Genomic DNA, 17,942 nt, shown 5'->3' with positions numbered 1-17,942 from the left:
TGAACAGGTGAGGGCAGGAACAAGCAGCCGGGTTTTGGGGCCAGGAGCTCCTTTTGCTGACACACCATGGAAAAATATCTGCAGAATTTGATTCGGTGGTAGAAAAACAAATATTACAGGGAAAGGATCGAAATTGATCTTTTTTTTTCCAGATACATGCAGCAACAGAGGGAATTTTCCAGTTTGTATTTGTACATTTATTACTGTTTTGGAGAAAACAAAGGTGGAGAGATATTTATGCTTTTAGAACACCACTGCAGAAATATTAATGTAAAACCAGATCATATTGCAGGAGAACAAGCTTGGTTTACTTTAGAAATGCTGTTCTAGAGGTATCGAGGAGAACAATTCTGTCAGTAATAGATCTGTGATGAACATCCTATGGCTGGAGGCTTGAAAAGCACCTTCTGGTGGGACTGGGACCTGGAACAGAGGAGGGGGAAAGTGCAGCCTGAAAGACACACATTCTTGGTTCCATAAGGATTCATTTAAAATATCTTGCAGTCTTTGACATACAGGCAGCTTTTCATTATCATCTATGTCGTGGTTAGATATCTATGTTTGCCTGATAGTTTCCTGAGTTATGAAATCAGAGCTTATTCTGCATGCTACGCACATTTATTATATCCGTGTGTATACTACTATGTTTGTAAAATAGTGTTAATCAAAACCAATACAGCTCATGGCATCGACTCTCTGTGTAAATATTATGGTATGTGAGAGCACTGGCTTTTGCTTAACAAATAGTAAAGGTGCGAATTGCTTGTGAAGGCTTTCTGTGGGCAAGGAAATGCAAACTTCACAGGTATTTTTAGTAGCTGGTCAAAGATTGTCATTTTTCCACCAGCCTGATGCTCCTTTTTTCTTTATTCCCAAGAAAAAAACACTACAAAATCAAAGTGCTTTTTTCCCCCGTGAGTTTAAAGATTAATTATGCCTTTTGCACGTAAGAAGATCAAGCCTAAACTTGTACAAGAAACATCATCTCTGAAACGTTAGATGAAATCTATTGTCACAGTATCACAGTATGTTTGCGATTGGAAGGGACCTCAAAAGATCATCCAGTCCAATCCCCCTGCTGGAGCAGGAACGCCCAGGTGAGGTTACACAGGAACATGTCCACGTGGGTTTTGAATGTCTCCAGAGAAGGAGACTCCACAACCCCCCTGGGCAGCCTGTCCCAGTGTCTGTCACCCTCACTGAGAAGTTTTTTCTCAAATTTAAGCGGAACCTGTTGTGTTCCAGCTTGATCCCATTACCCCTTGTCCTATCATTGTTTGCCACTGAGAAGAGCCTGGCTCCATCCTCATGGCACTCACCCTTTATATATTTATAAACATTAATAAGGTCCCCCCCTTAGTCTCCTCCTCTCCAAACTAAAGAGACCCAGCTCCCTCAGCCTTTCTTCATAAGGGAGGTGCTCCACTCCCTTAATCATCTTTGTTGCCCTACGCTGGACCCTCTCCAGCAGTTCCCTGTCCTTCTGGAACTGAGGGGCCCAGAACTGGACACAATATTCCAGATGGGGTCTCACCAGGGCGGAGCAGAGGGGAAGGAGAACCTCTCTCGATCTACTAACCACCCCCCTTCTAACACACCCCAGGATGCCATTGGCCTTCCTGGCCACAAGGGCACAGTGCTGGCTCATGGTCATCCTGTTGTCCACCAGGACCCCCAGGTCCCTTTCCTCTACACTGCTCTCTAATATGTAATTTCCCAACCTATACTGGAACCTGGGGTTGTTCCTGCCCAGATGCAGGACTCTACACTTTCCCTTGTTAAATTTCATTAGGTTATTCCCCGCCCAACTCTCCAGCCTGTCCAGGTCTCTGGATGGCAGCACAGCCTTCTGGCGTGTCAGCCACTCCTCCCAGCTTGGTGTCATCAGCAAACTTGCTGATAGTACACTCTATTCCCTCGTCTAAATCGTTAATGAATATATTGAATAATATTGGCCCCAGTACTGACCCCTGAGGCACTGCACTAGATACTGGCCTCCAACTGGACTCCGCACCATTGACTACCACTCTCTCCTTAAGCCAGTTTGCAACCCAGTCATGCAGATCTGTATAGAGATCTGTATAGAGTCATGCAGATCTGTATAGAGACTTGACACAAATAAGTAGAAGAGCCTCAGAAAATTGAGTCTTTGTCTTCACCAAGTTTTCTCCAGCAGGGTTCATTTTGGGTCATAACTTGGTGGTGTCCTTGAAAGGAAAAACTTTGAGGTGGCTCCCACTTTCCCTTGGTGCCGAATTGCACCCCCACGCTCTCCTGCAGTTGTTCCGGTGAAACATCTGTGCAACCGAGTCGTGAACCGGATCGGGGAACTGATGGGGGTTTAAAAATAACTTTTATTTTAATAAACCAGATTTATTTTTAACATAATAGTAGTTCCTGTCTCAAGTTCAGCTCACAACTCTGTGTAGTCCTGGTGCAACTGGGAGATCAGCAGGGGAGGGGGCAGGAATGAGGGTTTTGGGGGTGGGAGAAGGTGCTACTGTTGAGATCTCTGCTTTTTCTGCCTGTCCTGTTGTAAACAAAAACAATGACATTTGCCACCATGCTAAAAGTGACACAGGAGGGCGAGGAATGATCTGCTGGAAGGTCATGGTGCCAGAAACAACATGAAGTCAGCAAAGACAAATGTTTGGGACAGAATAACTCCACACACCAGAACCATTTCGGAGACACATGGAGGTACCGTTGGCCAAAACTGTGAAAAATAGGCCCTTTGTTTCATTTGAAAATAAAAAATAATAATAAAAACGAATTATTAATCCAAGTCAGCAAACTAATAAAGCTTTTCTAAAGCTTCTGTGTTTCGGAAAGTAGGCTGGTGTAAAAGAATAACTGCAAAATAATTATTTGCTAAAGAGCCTAATGAGCTCAGTGTTGCGGGGCAGCATTAATCCCGTGTTTAACTCGCTGTCCCGGGGCCGGTGTGAAAAATGAGCTGTGGAGGGGTGGACGGAGTCGCTGCAAACAGCAGCTCGTTTCCTAAGCCTGGTTTACACACTGTTGAAGCGCTGTAGTAAACAGTTTAGATTACTGGGCAGTGACGGATGCTTTTGATTCATATAATTCTTTGGCTGGATCGTGTTAAAAGAAGCTGTTTTCCAGAGAAAAGAGAGAAGTGGTTTTGGAGGCGCCCTGAAGAGGAACTTTGTCCGGTTTTGGGTTTTGCTGTAGTGAGAGTATTTTGATACTTCTGTGACTAAGTGGATATTTATTTTGCCTTAATGTGTATTTGATTAGGTTACATCAGCTATAAATACTGGAAGCTCTAAAGGCTGTATTTCACTGTCTGTCTCTAATCTTGGCTTTTGAGGAACGTTTAATGTCTTGTTGCGGTTACAATTAATCTGCGTGTGTTTTGGCAATTAGCGGTGATGTGCAGCAGGCAGCGGCGGATTCTGGCAACTGTCAATCAGCATCTGTAATTGGCTCTGAAAAAGGAAAACAGAAGGTGATTTACTGCCTGCCCGGCTATTTGGCAACACCGTTTTGTGGACAAACAGCCTTTCTGGCACAGGGTGTTTGATTTGCTGTGATTTGCCGTGATGTGCCGTGCCGGCGCTGGGGGGCAGGGGAGCAGCGTTATCATGGTTTTGGTTTGATAAAGCCGTCTGTTTTGTCACTGGTTTAATGGGCGAGAATTTTTACTTTCTTTGCTGCCTTTTGAAACAGCTGCTGTTTTGTAAACTCTTGTAATTATGCTGAAATGTTTGTTTTTAAAGCAAGCGTAGTTACTATCTAGAAAAACGCGTATACCTGTTAATAGTGACAGAAGGAAGAGATGTAAAAATTCAAAGGAGTTGAATTCTCCTAATAATATGAGATTATATAAGTAAAGCATAGGCAGAGGAGGGAAAAAGGTTTGATTTTCAAAGAGAGCAGCTCTGATAGTTCCTGTCGTTGCTGCTGCTGTTTGCAGCCCCAGCCCTGGGTGTTCCCTGCACCTCGAGCTGTAGGAGTTACTCTGCTAATCATGGTTTTTTCTTCATTGTTTGCTTTGAGGCTTTTTGTTTTTTAAAGGAAGCGGGAAAAGTTAGCGGCAAGAGGTGCCAGCGGTACAGTCCTGCTCAGTAAAGTGGGTCTGAACCTGGTAAGGACCATTATGTGCTCTGGGCTGGGAGATGTGACCCCAGCTCCGCCGGCCAGACACCTCAGAGGAGTCACCGTGTCTTCCCCACCACTTACCACCTGTGAAATGAGATAAATTAATGCTCTTCCTTGAGCCGTTTGCCAGGTTACAGAGGTAAGCGCTGCACCAGGGTCCTCGTTAGCCTCACCTGCCTCTTGCATTAACTATTTTTAAACATAGTTTGAACCAGGAGGCAATAAAATGTTCAGGAACTGCAAAACAGCCTCTTTTTCCATCTGATCGCTCACTATCAATGTCTTTTCTTTGAATTTTTCCCTTCTACATCTCGATAGTACAAATGCTGCGAAGGTGGCTGTTTGTGGAGAAGCTTTAGCCCCATTTGCCGGGTCCCCAGTTGGGGTTTGGGCACATCAGCTCTTTTTTGGACTCGGTAATTGCCATTAGTTTAAAGCACCTTAGAAACGGAGTAACAGGTCTCTTTGTAGATGATGAGCACAGAGAAGTGTAAGAGTCACTTTCCTTTATGTAAAATTACACAAATTACTGAAGACTCTAAGAGAGTCGAAGTTCAAACAGAGAGACTCTTTAACTACACCTCTCAAAACCATAAAAGCAAACGGTGTTTTGACAGGGATGAATTAACCTTATTACAGCTTTTTCATTTTCGTTTGGGTTGACTGATGTTTTTGTTAATAGTGTGTTACGTTTTTCTGCTGTTTCTGTTGTAAGGTGGCTGTGGTGGCTTGTGTTTGTTTGTTTTATCAACTGTATCACTTCTGTATAAAACATATCCTGTGATATGCACTGGGAGCCAGTGATTTCTCTCTATTATTCAAGCAAATGATCCCATGGAATTTATACTAATTATCAGTCTGCTGTTATAGGCTGTTTATGACTGGATTTTTCAAAGCTTTCATTATAGGGAAGAAATGGAAGAATTCGGACTACCAGACTAAAATGATGAAAAAAACAGCACTTAAATGTTTGAAAGTAATGTCAGTACTAGCAGACTATCCTGAAATCTTTAAATAAATGAAGTGTTATGCGGTTGTTGTTTGTGGGGGAGGCCGTGCACATCTGTCTCTCCGTGGGGCACTGAGGTCTGGATGGGTCGGGGGCAGAAGCGCAGGGTGCGGGGGGGCACGGGCTGCGGAACAGCCCCCGCTGGGTGGGTTTGCTCTCTGCTGAGCCTCCGAACGGCCGTGTCCATCTGCAGACTTCTGGAAAAAGGGGGTAAGAAATGACACTCTCGTGAAAAGTGACAATAAGGCCACAATAGGCAGTGGCAAGTTCTCAGTTATTCAGACCCATGTGTGCTGGTTTGACTGAAGATGAGTTAATTTTCTTCACGCAGTTAGAAGCCTTTTCATAGTTAGCACAGTCATTATTTGGACTTAGTTTGAGAACAAGAAAACACCCCAGCACAGAGTAAATGTTTTTAATTGCTCTGGTCTGAGAGCCGAGGACACTCCGAGCTCTGCCCACAGGTGTGAGGCAGTGAGGAAGGGGGATGGATGGACAGAGCTTGACTGACACCCAGACTGAGCAATAAGAGTGTTCCAGCCCATTAGCTTCACATTTAAGGAGAGTCGGGACCTTCCCAGATCTCCTGCTCTGTCTCTCTGGGGCGTTCTTGCTCTTGGGTGATACTTCTTCTCTCACACGGAGCTGGTGGGGTTTTGGTTCAGGACAGTTAGTTTGGCTGTTTGCTGCTTTGCAAAGGCCTCTGAGCCTTTCTGCCATTTCCCTTTTTTTCCCTATTTGGGACCAGGGTGTGGTTTCCTGGGACTGGCTGCTCAGTGTGGACAGAGTTGGCCAGGAATTGCCTTGAGTATCTTTTATTTCTATTTTATATATATATTTACTAGTAGCATATTAGTATTTTGTTATTTTATTAAACTGTGTTTATCTCAATCCAAGTTTATCCCTTTCGATTCTCTCCCCTATTGGGGCGGGGAGGAGGAGGTGAGTGAGCGGCTGCTTGGTTGTATTGTCCTCTCGGGTTAAACCACACACCGTATTAGCCAGACACGCGCGGTCCGTGCGCCGCATCGCGGGGATGGGTCCGTTCGCATCTCTAACAGCGTCTCTGCTCGCGCAGGTGCTGACGTGGCGGTGACGGAGCCCGGCGGCGCGGATGGCAGAGCGGAGCAGCCGGAGCCCTTCGGCGTTGCGGAGGACGGGCCGGCGGGAGGGGATGGCTACGGCCCGCAGCCCCACACCCCCGACAAGGAGGACGCGCTGCAGGCGGCCGCCGTCGCCAACCTGCGCGCCGCGCTCATGAGTAAGAACAGTTTGCTGTCGCTGAAAGCCGACATGCTGGGAGAGGATAGTTCTCTGCTGTTTGAGTACTTACCCAAAGGCACGCACTCTCTCTCCCGTAAGTTTGTGTTTTTTATATATTTTTTGTTTATTGGTACTTTAAGTGAAATCTTTAGAGAGAAGAAAATACAGGTCACTTGCTTGTTTCTTGTCACCAATGTGTTTATACCCAGTTTTAAGTCCTGCTTAATCCTGCTTCCCATAAAACACAGAAACCTCTGTCTGGTATCGATCCAACTTCATCATTAATTGCTGAAGCTGTGGAAAGAAGTATTCAGTGAGTGTAGCACTTCTCCTCAGATTTCTCTTTTACTTGTTTGCAAAATGGTACTTACAAATAACACACAAAGTATTTGAGTCCTTATGGCAGAAGAAGGAGCTGCAAAGGTTTTGAATTCATAAGTGCCGGGTGTTGAAAGGAGGTTTGACTGTTGCTCCTGTGTCTGCAGAAACGCTTGTGATTTTGTAGATCGCGTGATCTTGACTCCTCGCTGTTTACTTTCAGACCTCTCGCTAAGTAATGAGCAGCTATTGATTGGTTTGCTATACTCGCTCATGGAAATGAGTGTTTTCCTCCTGGTGATCTGTTGGAGGTGGCTGATACGTACCATTATTTGTGGGTAGCTTATTTTTCAGCGTACTTTTGTATTTTGTTCATTGCAGTTGTAAAACAGTTTGATTCTCAGTGCACAAAGAAAGGGACGGGCAGGGGCCGGGATCCAGCTGTGACTGCCGGGGGGATTTATGCACCTTGTGACAGGACATCAGCGGTGTCACCGTCTGTCACGACAAACTGGAGCAATGACAGGGCTGCTCTCCATCCATCCGTCATCCTCTTGGGTGGAGGATTTTAGATTTTGGTTAAATGCTGAAGGACCACTTGGCGTAAGGACAAATGCATATAAGGCAGTCATAAAATTGGGCTAGAAATTAGAGATTGCCTGAGCAGCTGAGAAGTGGAGTTTGGGAACAGGCGTGGTGTAGGCAGAGGACCAACTGGTTTTAAGATAAAGCTTGATAGATGTAAAAGGGGGGGTCAGTGGTAGATCATCAAGGGGTGTGATGACTCAGGAGGTCCTTCCAGCCTGGATTTGAGGTCCTCGATTTCCAGTCCCCTCACTGTCACTTGCATTTAATTCAGCCAAGCTTTGGTTATCTCATGCTTATGGAAGCAAATTGTGTCAGAGGAGAAGGCGACTGCTGGCCCGCCCTGCGGCTCCCGTGCCAGGACGGGATGTGGCTGTGGCCTGCGAAGGGGACTTTCACAGAATCAGGAGTTAAGGGACATACTTTTATTTCATCGTACTCAGATTCACAGGTAGTAATTTATTTTAATCACTTGAAAAAGATGTTCTGATAGAAGACTCGCTTGCTTTTAAGTGGTGATTACTGAATACAGTAGGACATCAAGTTTAAGGAGGATTTTCAGCATGTGAAACAACAGTAAAGCAAGTGGTAAGAGGATTCTGGAGATGTAAAAGCACAGTCTATGCTGGTGCGAGCTTTGTAGGTGTTTTTCACATTTCTCTTCAAACACAATTTGAGGATGTTGAGTCATTTTAAGTCCTGGGTTATATTAAAAAAAAAAAGGTGGGGGGAGCAGGCAGCAGCACAGCGAGCGAGATGTTTTTGTTTAAAAAAACAAAAGCAGCACAGTTTTAATCTGTCCAAATTGTAAAGGAAACGCTAATTTCAGTAATTTTAAGTGATCGGTCTCTGAGTTTCAGAAGTGTGAAGTGTGTCTCTACTGTTAACGGCTCTCGCTGGCTCGTGTTGGTTCTCTCTTCCAAAGCACCACAGTAACTGACTCAAGGAGCCACGTTCACGTTTATTTTTCTTTTCTGGAGGAAAAGACTTAATGGAGGTTGACAGATCCCAACAGTATATTATAAATGTTTACAATTCTGATGAGCCATTTCTGAAGGGGATGTTACTCTCAGAGTCACTGCACACATTACAAGTTCTTATTTTTCTTCCATGTAGTTTGTACTGTTGTAAAAGTTAAGAAAGGATACCCCAAGGTTTGCGTTTTACCCCAAGTTCTTGTTTCCTAATTCACTGGATATTGTAATGATCGTATGAATTGTGAAATGACTTCACATTCCGCCGGTGGAAAGCAAAGCCGGGGATGTGTGTGGTGGGTGCTCTATCACTGGGATGTAAGTGCAGCATTTTTAAAGTTAACTGCTTCAAACTAAATTAAAATCAGAAGGGAAAATGTAAATATCTTTGCCATTTGGGCAACACCAGATAACCTGCAGCTCAAGGGCTCTGAGGATTTAGGACATTCATGGTGTGTGATCAAGAGTGACGTTCACATGCTTGTTAGAAGCCTAAAGAACATGCAGGTTTTGCAGAAAAAAATACGTGTCAGTTATTCATGGGTAACACTGAGGTCGCCTTGGGTCCCATTAATTATTGAACCTGCGTAGTTGGGTGTTGGGGTCATTTTTCAGATAAGACAATAAATATAAGAGGGTCAGTTTTCCTTATCTTCACATGTTCTCATGGTTTGTCTGTAAAAGCGGGTTGTTCTTTGCTGATTTCCAGCTCAGCGATGCTGTTGGACTGAGCTCCCTGGGTTAATAACGTGTGTCTTATTTCACTGGTGATACTGAACTTTGGTACCGATGTTCTGTACGGTTACACCACATCTACAAAAGTCTCAAAGGCTTTCGTTGAATGTCCGTAGCTGGTTTTGCCAAGTGTAATCAAGAGAACGAGAATTTTAATGTTCATTAGAGAATGAGTTGGTTAGTTTACATCCTTGTTTTCTCTTTAAATAAAAAAAATCATTAAATATTCAGATTTTGGGGCGATTCTTCCACATTTCAAACAGTACATTGCATACTTTTTTATAAGTCTAAGTTTGGCTTTTCCTGTTTACCCTGTTGCAACTGGAACTGTTTATAGAAGCAATTCCTCTGAAGGTTCTGGCCAAGTGATTACATGGTACACAGAGCCCTTTTCTTTGGGGCAAACCCGCTAATACGTTATTTTTAGTTGGTGGTTCAGTGGAGCCAATAATTTATACTGGCGCTGGATGTTTGAGGAACACATTTTACACAGTGCTCAACCTCGCCAAGAGGGAGTTAAAGCTGTTCAGTTTGGCGTGGAATTTTTGTACATGGTAAACTAAGATTTAGGATGCAGTTTTAAACGAGATATTATAACCTTTACCTTCTGTTTTCCACAGTAGTTTCTCTGTCAGAGAATACTATATCCATATAATACTGCTAAACCAGTGCATCATCTGTACACAAAGCTGACTGAAGGAAAGTGCTTTTGATTTCTGATTTAAGAATTAAAATACTTTTCATTAAAATTCATTTCAATACAGTTTTAGGAGGGCAGAAGGTTTCTAGCGGTACCAGTCAGAATGGGACAAACCGTAAATCCAGGTGCTGTTTGCGTCCTTGTGTACAAACTCTGGGTCCTTTATGTGGGTTTCTCTTGTGTTATTTGCAGTTGTTGAAACCAAATAAATATTAATTATTGTTTTAAAAACTATCTGTGTACTTCGTGTTGTACCTTTGTGGCTCGCGTTGGGTGATGGAGTTTATTTTGTCTCCTTACTCTGTTTCATTGCTCGTTCATGAGCCTCCACTTTTCCTTTACCAAGTGCATAGTTTCGTGGGAACCTGTGTAATTCTGCAAAGGTGCTAATGAAGAATTAATCAAGCCAGACCCTGCTGGCTTCTCTTTACTGGTGTAAAATACCGATTGTTTGATGCCTCGAAGTTGTCTGGGTCCCAGTGTGTAGTGTCAGTGTAAACCGGGCGGTTTAAATCGGTTTGGGATGTTCAGGAAAAAAAGAGTACATGTGAATGGCAGGGCAGAATACACTTTTTCCCCATTTGTTTCCTTTATTGAATTTACAGGATTTTATTGTTTTGTTGTCATGTTGTTAAATAATACGGCAACAGATGAGCACCACCAGGATGAAAACCTGACATATTGTTATCACACTTGAATAATAGAATTTAACCAAGTTGGGAAAGATTTTGGTCTGGGATCAAAGCAGAGGAAGGTAAATCAAACATCCAGCTCGTGGCACAAGAGCAGAGTTTCCTTCGATAGCTGATAAATGTTGGGGTTGGGATTGTTCACGTCTCGTAACCCTTGTGTGGGTTCCCTCGAATGCTTTCTCGTCACCCAGATCATGGTGCATTGTGTTCGGACGGGGGATAAACTTTGACGTGTTACTTGTAGCTGCATTGAAGAGTGTGTTTTTATGTGCATAAATGTTTCAGACTATTTTGTGTTAGAAATAAAAAAGCCTTTAGTGCATAGAGTGCTTTCAATATGAATTTGTTTACTTTTATACCATATTTGCTTCTGATTTTGCCTCCTTGTTTTTAAAGAATGACATGCTCAATATGTCGTTCCAATATTCAGTCAAGATGTTTGTTAAAGTTCATTTAACAATTCGTAATGTACGCTGAGCTTGATTTCACAGTCTGTATTTGTATGTAGATTGCCATTGATCATCAGTGCAGTGCCTGGAGTACCATTTACCGTGTGGCTGTTGCACAGCGTAGGCCAGAGGGAGTGATGATATTGTTCTTTTTAACTACAGTAGATTCTTAGAATGTACCGTCAGGTATAATTTAATAGTTTTGTACAAATATTTGACCTTCCACGCTTGCTGGCTGTACAATGAAAGGAATGCTTTTCCCATCTTTTGTAAAGCACTTTGAGATCAAGGACTGGCAGCACTATATTGAATAAGATACCACGGTCACATCTCAAGATCTGAAGTTTTGACATAAATTTTCAAGAAGTAGAATAAAGTTTGTGTGTTACTTAAAGATTGAAATGAGGTGGTGCTTCTCCAAGAGGTGTCTTTGCAAAACGCGATTGTTGGGCTTATTTGTGCATCTTTCTCCTGGGGGGCTCCATAGTGACGGTGCCGTGCGATAGAACCCGCTACACACATCACGCACGAACGAGGCTTTTTGGGTGGGGAGGCTGGTTTAAAATAAATAAAAGCAGCAAGCCTGGCATCCACGTCCTGCCGCATCCCTCCAGGGCCAGCCGAGGAGCCGCGGCACCGCCTGGGGCGCGGGCACCGCGTGAGATTCCTTTCCTGTGTTCCCCAGGGCCTGGCACCAACTCCGCTCCTTCCAGGGGCGACTGCGCTGGCAGAGTGGACGCCCCGGCCCCCCCGCTGCCGTCAGCACCCCCTGGCACCCGGAGCCCCCCCGCCAGCCACCCGGCTGGTGACGTGTCACCAGAACCCGGGACAGGAGGAGAGGGGCCTCCCCTGGCACAGGTAAGATGGGGGGGAGCGCAGAGATTTAAATGCAAAGCTACCTGTTTAATCAAATCATCCCCAGTTAGGAGTGCTTCAGAAGACTCTAATACCTTATACTTTGATCCGTTAGTTTCCTTTTTTTTTTTCTTAAATATAGGTTATTTTAAAACTAGAAGTTTGAGGTCAAGGCTGGTGCTGTCCTAATTTTATCCTTCCTGCCTTACCTCAATGAAACTTGTGTTGAAAAAACCCTGTTTTGTTTTGTGTAAATATACACGCCCTTTTTATTGTAAATCCCTTTGTTGGCAAAACATTGTGTACAAGAATACAGTAATGGCATAAAGAGAACTGCGAGCCCAGTTATCCATTGCCCTCTTCTGTTTTGCATTTGGGTTTCTTGTAACTGTCTAAATTCAGACAGAAGCAGGCTGGATTTCTGGATCACGGGAGTTTGCCATAAAAACCTTAACTTCTTGTAGCATTTTTTATTCTTAATATTTTTCAATGAGACTCTAGTCCCATTAAACAAATAGGTGAAAATGCAGCTTTTTCCTGTGCAGTCATGTTAGAGCAGAGCGAGCTGGTCAGGGCAGAACTGCGGCCCCATGCGGAGTCGCCATCTGCCCCGCGCTGGCACATTGCGGGTGCTTTAGGAAAACAGAAAATAGAATTATCGTTTAGACCCGTAATGCCAGAGAGCATTGCGTAAATGGAACCATGCAGAAGGTGTTTGTTTTCTGTGGGGTTTTTTTATGTGGAAAGAAAATGTAGCTGTGTAAAGCTAGGGGAAAATTTTCCATTTCTGTTGTGTCTGCTGGAGATTTTCTATCCGGTGTTTCCCAAGCGGGAGCTACTGATGCTTAGTGAGACTGAAAAGTGAGTAGTCACCCAGGCCCTAACTACACATGTTCATTACTGTCTTTAAACACCAAGTATTGCAAAATACAGCCTGGTTACCTTATCGTGGCTTCTTCCAAGTGAGGGTTTGTAAAGGCAGACGGGGCTGTGGGGTCGGTGCTGAGCATCTCTCCGAGGGCTGGGGCAGCGGTGGGAATCGGCACTAACTGCGAGATGTGTCCCTCTAAACACCTTAACTTAGGGGTGCTTTTCATTTACAGGCCACTTATGATGGAGTTTTAGCACTTTGGCCATTTGATAACTCTGATTCAGGTAAGCAGAGAGGAAAGTATATTTTTTAACTATCCTTATTTAATACCAGAAGACGCTGATTTGTACACGCATGTGTGTGTTTCTGTTTTAGATACGAGCTTTCCAAGGTACGAAGATGTGGGACTCGCTGCTGCCGGCCTGTTCCTGGGCTCAGGAGCGCCCTGTGGGTTCTGCAGGCGGGATTTGGGGGAGCACGTCCACAGACGCGCGCTCCCCACGCTGCTCCCCTTTGGCTCTGCCCTCGGTGTCGCTCCCGGACCCCTCGCCCGCTTCCAGTGCTCCCAGTGCCCCGCCAGCTTCACCCTCAAGTCCAACATGGACCGGCATGAGAAGACCGTCCACTTCAACTGTAAGAAGATGCGGTGTCCTAACTGTGCCAAGCCGTTCCGAGACAAGACAGACTTAAAGCGGCATCTTACATCTGTGCACTCGAACGAGAGTGCTTTTGTGTGTCTGTTCTGTGGGAAGGGCTTTGGTACACAGAGAAACCTGGCTAACCACAGGAAGGTGTGTTACCTGGGGGGGTTGAGCTTTGGGATGGCACAGGACAAAACCACGATCCCGAGGACACGCCAGTGTACAAGTCACTTCTTTGAAACCAGGAAAAGCAAATTATTCCATTGTTCTCATGCTGCAAATAAACGTACCACGGGTGTGATGTAATAGAGTAACTCCCCAAAGCTGGTCAGGCCGGCGATGTGCTGGTTCGGACACGGTGTGACCGCAGCCATGGTGTGATTTTTGTGCAAAGATGACTTTTGTCAGTCCATCTGATGGGCACTTTGGCTGTGCTATTGCTGTGATCATACTGTGTGCTCATACTGCCTTAAACGGGTTTTTATCAGTAGATCTCAAAGTGCTTTATAAAAGAAATGGTGATGTTTTCTTCATATTCCCTGGGAAAATAACGTACCTCAGCTTCTGGAGCCTGTTAGCAATAGAATTAATAATAGAATTCAGTCTTGTGAATTCTGGTCTAGTGCCCTGTGCATCACACAACTTGGGCATTTCAGGGTTTTTCAGCTTGAGATTAGGAGCTGTGAAGGGACTGGGTTGCTCAGCCTTGTAAACTGTAAAGTCTGGTTTTCTATGGCATTTAAAGGAGAAAAACATGCTGCTTGTTCATGTGTGCAACAGGGTATATTATTCAGGCTTGAAAGTCGTCGCAAGGCTTGTATATTTTATTGATAAGGTGGAGTACTTCAGGACATTTTAAAAAATATACTGGAGTGTGGCTGTGGTTTCCAGGAGTTCTATACGTTTTTCTGCCCCGTTTGTTTTCTATAATGTAATTAAGTTAGCCAGACTGAATGTGTGTTGTTGAGACTGAGGAGAGGAGGAGCTACATAGCAGATCTAACTGCAACCTCGGGTGTACGTACAAAATCAGTAGTAGCTGTTGCTGGAGGGTAGAAGTCTTACTATAATTCCTACTTTATTAAATGAAATTCATTTATTTAAGATATTAAATATTCCCGTGCTCTTGCTATATGTTTACATGCAAACCCAGATTGTAGTAACTGTTAAAGGAGAGCAGTGTAATTCAGTGTGGTGCTTTCCAGCTGCGCTGTGTGCAGCACCGCTCGGCAGCAGCTTGAGCTCAGTGTTGTGGAGTTGTGTTCCGAACGTGCAAGAGAGACGGCTGAGGAGACCGAAGCAACTTCTACAAACCATCTTCACCGTTCTTTGGGAAAGTTCTTCCTTTTAATATTGTTGCATCTCAGGGAGAGAAGATAAGACGCATTGGGGAAGCCGGAGTTTCCCTGCGTGGCTCAGCTCCTGCTCTTTGTTGAGCAGGGTGTAGTCAGAGTTGAGAATATATTCGTATATAACCGGTGTAGCACACCTGTCAGATGCCAGTTTAATCGCCTCGTAATTTCCTCTGCAGGCGGGGAAGGAGAAAGCTGGGGCCAATGTGGGTCTTGTCGGGAAATTCGGGAGCAGCACGGTGCGATTTGTCAGAACTGGAGGATTAAGATGCCAGCAAAAGTAACTTCAGCAAAATCACTTGTGCTAATGGGCTTGATGATCTTGTTAAAGATTATTTCTTAGGACCTTAATGCTGCTATACATAAGCTCTATAAAATATTGTCACTTAGACAAAAGATTATACCTATACCAACGTTGGTATGTTGCTCATTAAATACATGTGCTTGTGGGTGCGTGTATCTGACAGTCCTGTGATAATGTTAACTCTGCAATACAGTTATTTTCCTAACAATGTTGTTATTTTTCAGGCGTTCACTTTTGTAGATACAAGAACTAAGTTTGGTGAAAAAATAGTTTTCAATAAAACTGTAGCTGCAAAAAATGTCCTGTGACTATTTTTAAATATAGGTGTACTAGGAGCTGTAAATTTGATTCTCAAGCGATTTAAGCTGAATGCAGGAGTATGGGGGACCTTGAAATCAGAAAGCATAGTGAATATGTTGTAGGAAATAAATGTATGTGTTGGGATGTATGCGTGGCTGTTTGTGTGTGGCAGCGGTGGTGTGGGTTGTGCTTGGGTTCCGAGTCGCCTTTCGTCCATCGGGCAGTGAATGAGCCATCTGGTCCTTCAGGAAGTGACGGGATCAGGTACAATCTGGCGAGGTCGGAAACACGGGATTTTGTGGCGTTGTCGTCTCTAATCGTGGGGTCTGGTTGCTGTCGGGGTCCCGTGTCAGTTTTCTTCCGGAGCCGGGTGGTTAAACCCAACTTGCTGAGCAGATTGTCCCGCTCCTTGGGACCTGCACATGGAGTGTGTTTGTGGTTTTTGGTGCTGAACGTGGCCGTGGGCTGGAGCAGGAGGGTGACACAGCCCCTCTTGACTCCCCTTCATCAGCTTGTATCTTGCTGAGCTCGTCTGGACTCTGTAGTAATAGGTTTATAGCGAATAATAGGTTTATAGCTGAATAATGTCGAGTGTGTTTGTTGTGACCGTCCTGTTCCTCTGGCCAATCCTCAGTCTGCGCTGATGTTCTTGCAATCGCCCCATGAATAAAACCAAAGCACGTGGCACTGTCAGGGTGTCGTGTTTGTGGTTTGCTGTTCATGGCTAGCTACTTCTGCCTCGAGTAATTGTGTTAGAATTTTAGGTATTGATATTTAATGTATTTCATAGTAGTAAATCAGAACCATAGCAGAACTAACCTCTTTGTTTGCTCTTTAACAAGCATTAGGAAGTGTGTTACAGACTCCTGAAGTGTTTGCGTACTGGCTTGTTCAAAAGCTTCTCTGATGAAGTTACTTGAAGTTAATCACTTTAAGAATTGAAGTGCAATAATATAGTATAAGGATTTAACAAAAATATTGCAGGTGGTTAAGAAGTGAGAGTGTTGTCTCTCGGTGAACTCAACAGCGAAATAGTAAACAACAAGACGGACCGTTTTGAGGTGTTCCAAAAGTAACCCGCGTGTTTTCCCTGCTCTCTTGCAGTTAACGAGTTCACGGTCATCAGGAAGAAGTTCAAGTGCCCGTACTGCAGTTTCTCGGCCATGCACCAGTGCATCCTCAAGAGACACATGCGGTCGCACACGGGAGAGCGGCCGTATCCCTGCGAGATCTGCGGGAAGAAGTTCACCCGCCGGGAGCACATGAAGCGACACACCTTGGTAAGGGAGCGGCCAGTGCTGCGGGATGGAAAAGGAGTTTATTTCTATTACCTTGAATGACTCCGTGCAGAAAGTTTTAGAATAAGTTGCTCAGCAAGAATTCAGCACAAAGCTCCTCTGGTCTGGGGATGCTTAGTTATCAAAAATACGCTTACAGCTTGTTGAGGACGGATGCTCAAGCCCGAGGATGCTGCTTGGGGCCACTGGCTTTTCACAGCGTCTTGAGAAACAACATTCTGAGCCAAACTCGGATTTTTCTTTTCATGGCAGAATTAATTTGCCACCCCAAAGTGGTTCCTCAGATCTTGGTTTGGAGGTGATATTGTGGGAGAGCAAATAGTTGCTGCGTAATCATTTCAGTAATGCACGCCAGCGACTCCTGTTACCCCTCGAATTAAGCTTATAAAGAAAACTTGAATATTTTCAAGCACTGGGGCTGGCAGCTGTGAGGCTCTAGTGCAGTGAGATACTGAAAGAAAAGTCACAGAGTGTTGACAGTTTGAGTGACTAAGAATTGATTTGTTCAGGTCATTTAACTTTTACCATATTTCTGTTATCTGTATATATCATGTTATCTATTAAATTTTGAATGTAAAGAATATCTTACTGGAGGATATGAAATAATCTCTTTGTGCACACACACAGGAGAGGGTTTATGTCTGTCTGAATCCCTGTGTGGCTTATTTTATGCCAGGAATTAAGCTAGTTTAGAAAACAGCAGCTGGATTACAAATGTTTAGTATAAATTCCTGAAAAAAGGGGCAGCCCTGCCAACACTGATTTGTTTTCATTTCCAAAGAGCCATAAATGACTCGGAGGCAGCTTGAAATGGATGCGCTAAAGAAATAAGTACAAGGATTGGGGGATTTTTTTTGGTACTGTTGTAAGAATCCCAGTCTCGTTATTTATCTGACGTTTCTTTTTAAACGAAGCTACGAAAAGGGTTTGTTTTTTGGTTTGTTTTTTCAGATACTGAGGGCCAACCACCAGGTCTGTGTTTAATACTTTACTAATTGGGCGATAAGGGAAATAAGATGCATTTCTGCTCAGCTCCATCCAATAATATGGTTCACCTTGAATACGCTGAGTAACGTGTCAGTATTGGGAAAGAGGGAGGCAGATGATCAGGTTCTTAACAGTTATGCATCGTTTTAGTACCTGTTTTATAGTTCCTTTTTTCATGTGGCTCTTTCAGCCTTACCCTGCACCTTTGACCACCTTCTGTATCCATACTCAGCTTTTGATGCCTGAAAATCATTCTTCTCACAGTTAAAATGAGTGATACCTGTAGATCCCGTTAGATGGCTCTGACCAGCCCCGTCCAACTGCTTTTATAAAAGCTTAGATGTGGTTTAAGAGGAAAAAACACAATGACTTTGCTGGATGCAGCTGAAGATCCATCGAGGGACGAGCTCAGAGCCACAGCACATCAGAGGAGCTGGCGGCGCTTTGAGCACGGCCTGAGCCGCTGTCCTGCGGTCCCAGGGGCTCAG

At 44.2% G+C, this 17,942-nt stretch overlaps 1 protein-coding gene across 16 annotated transcripts in view; it reads left to right on the top strand.

The window, feature by feature from the left end:
* ZBTB46 (zinc finger and BTB domain containing 46) overlaps positions 1-17,942 on the top strand; it is a 46,905-nt gene that overhangs the window by 22,836 nt on the left and 6,127 nt on the right. For 13 of the 16 annotated variants that reach the window (XM_065032222.1, XM_065032228.1, XM_065032221.1 and 10 more), the window contains 5 exons: positions 6,210-6,488; positions 11,533-11,705; positions 12,806-12,857; positions 12,949-13,206; positions 16,274-16,449. In XM_065032222.1, the coding sequence (XP_064888294.1) occupies positions 6,210-6,488; positions 11,533-11,705; positions 12,806-12,857; positions 12,949-13,206; positions 16,274-16,449 (938 nt within the window). The remainder of the gene's footprint in view (positions 1-6,209; positions 6,489-11,532; positions 11,706-12,805; positions 12,858-12,948; positions 13,207-16,273; positions 16,450-17,942) is intronic. The other 3 variants (XM_065032231.1, XM_065032230.1, XM_065032232.1) reach the window with 2 other exon arrangements.

This window comes from Columba livia, chromosome 16, assembly GCF_036013475.1.
Source record: "Columba livia isolate bColLiv1 breed racing homer chromosome 16, bColLiv1.pat.W.v2, whole genome shotgun sequence".
Classification (NCBI taxonomy): domain Eukaryota; kingdom Metazoa; phylum Chordata; class Aves; order Columbiformes; family Columbidae; genus Columba; species Columba livia.
Note: the sequence above shows the minus strand (reverse complement) of the source record. Positions and strands in the feature narration are given on the sequence as shown.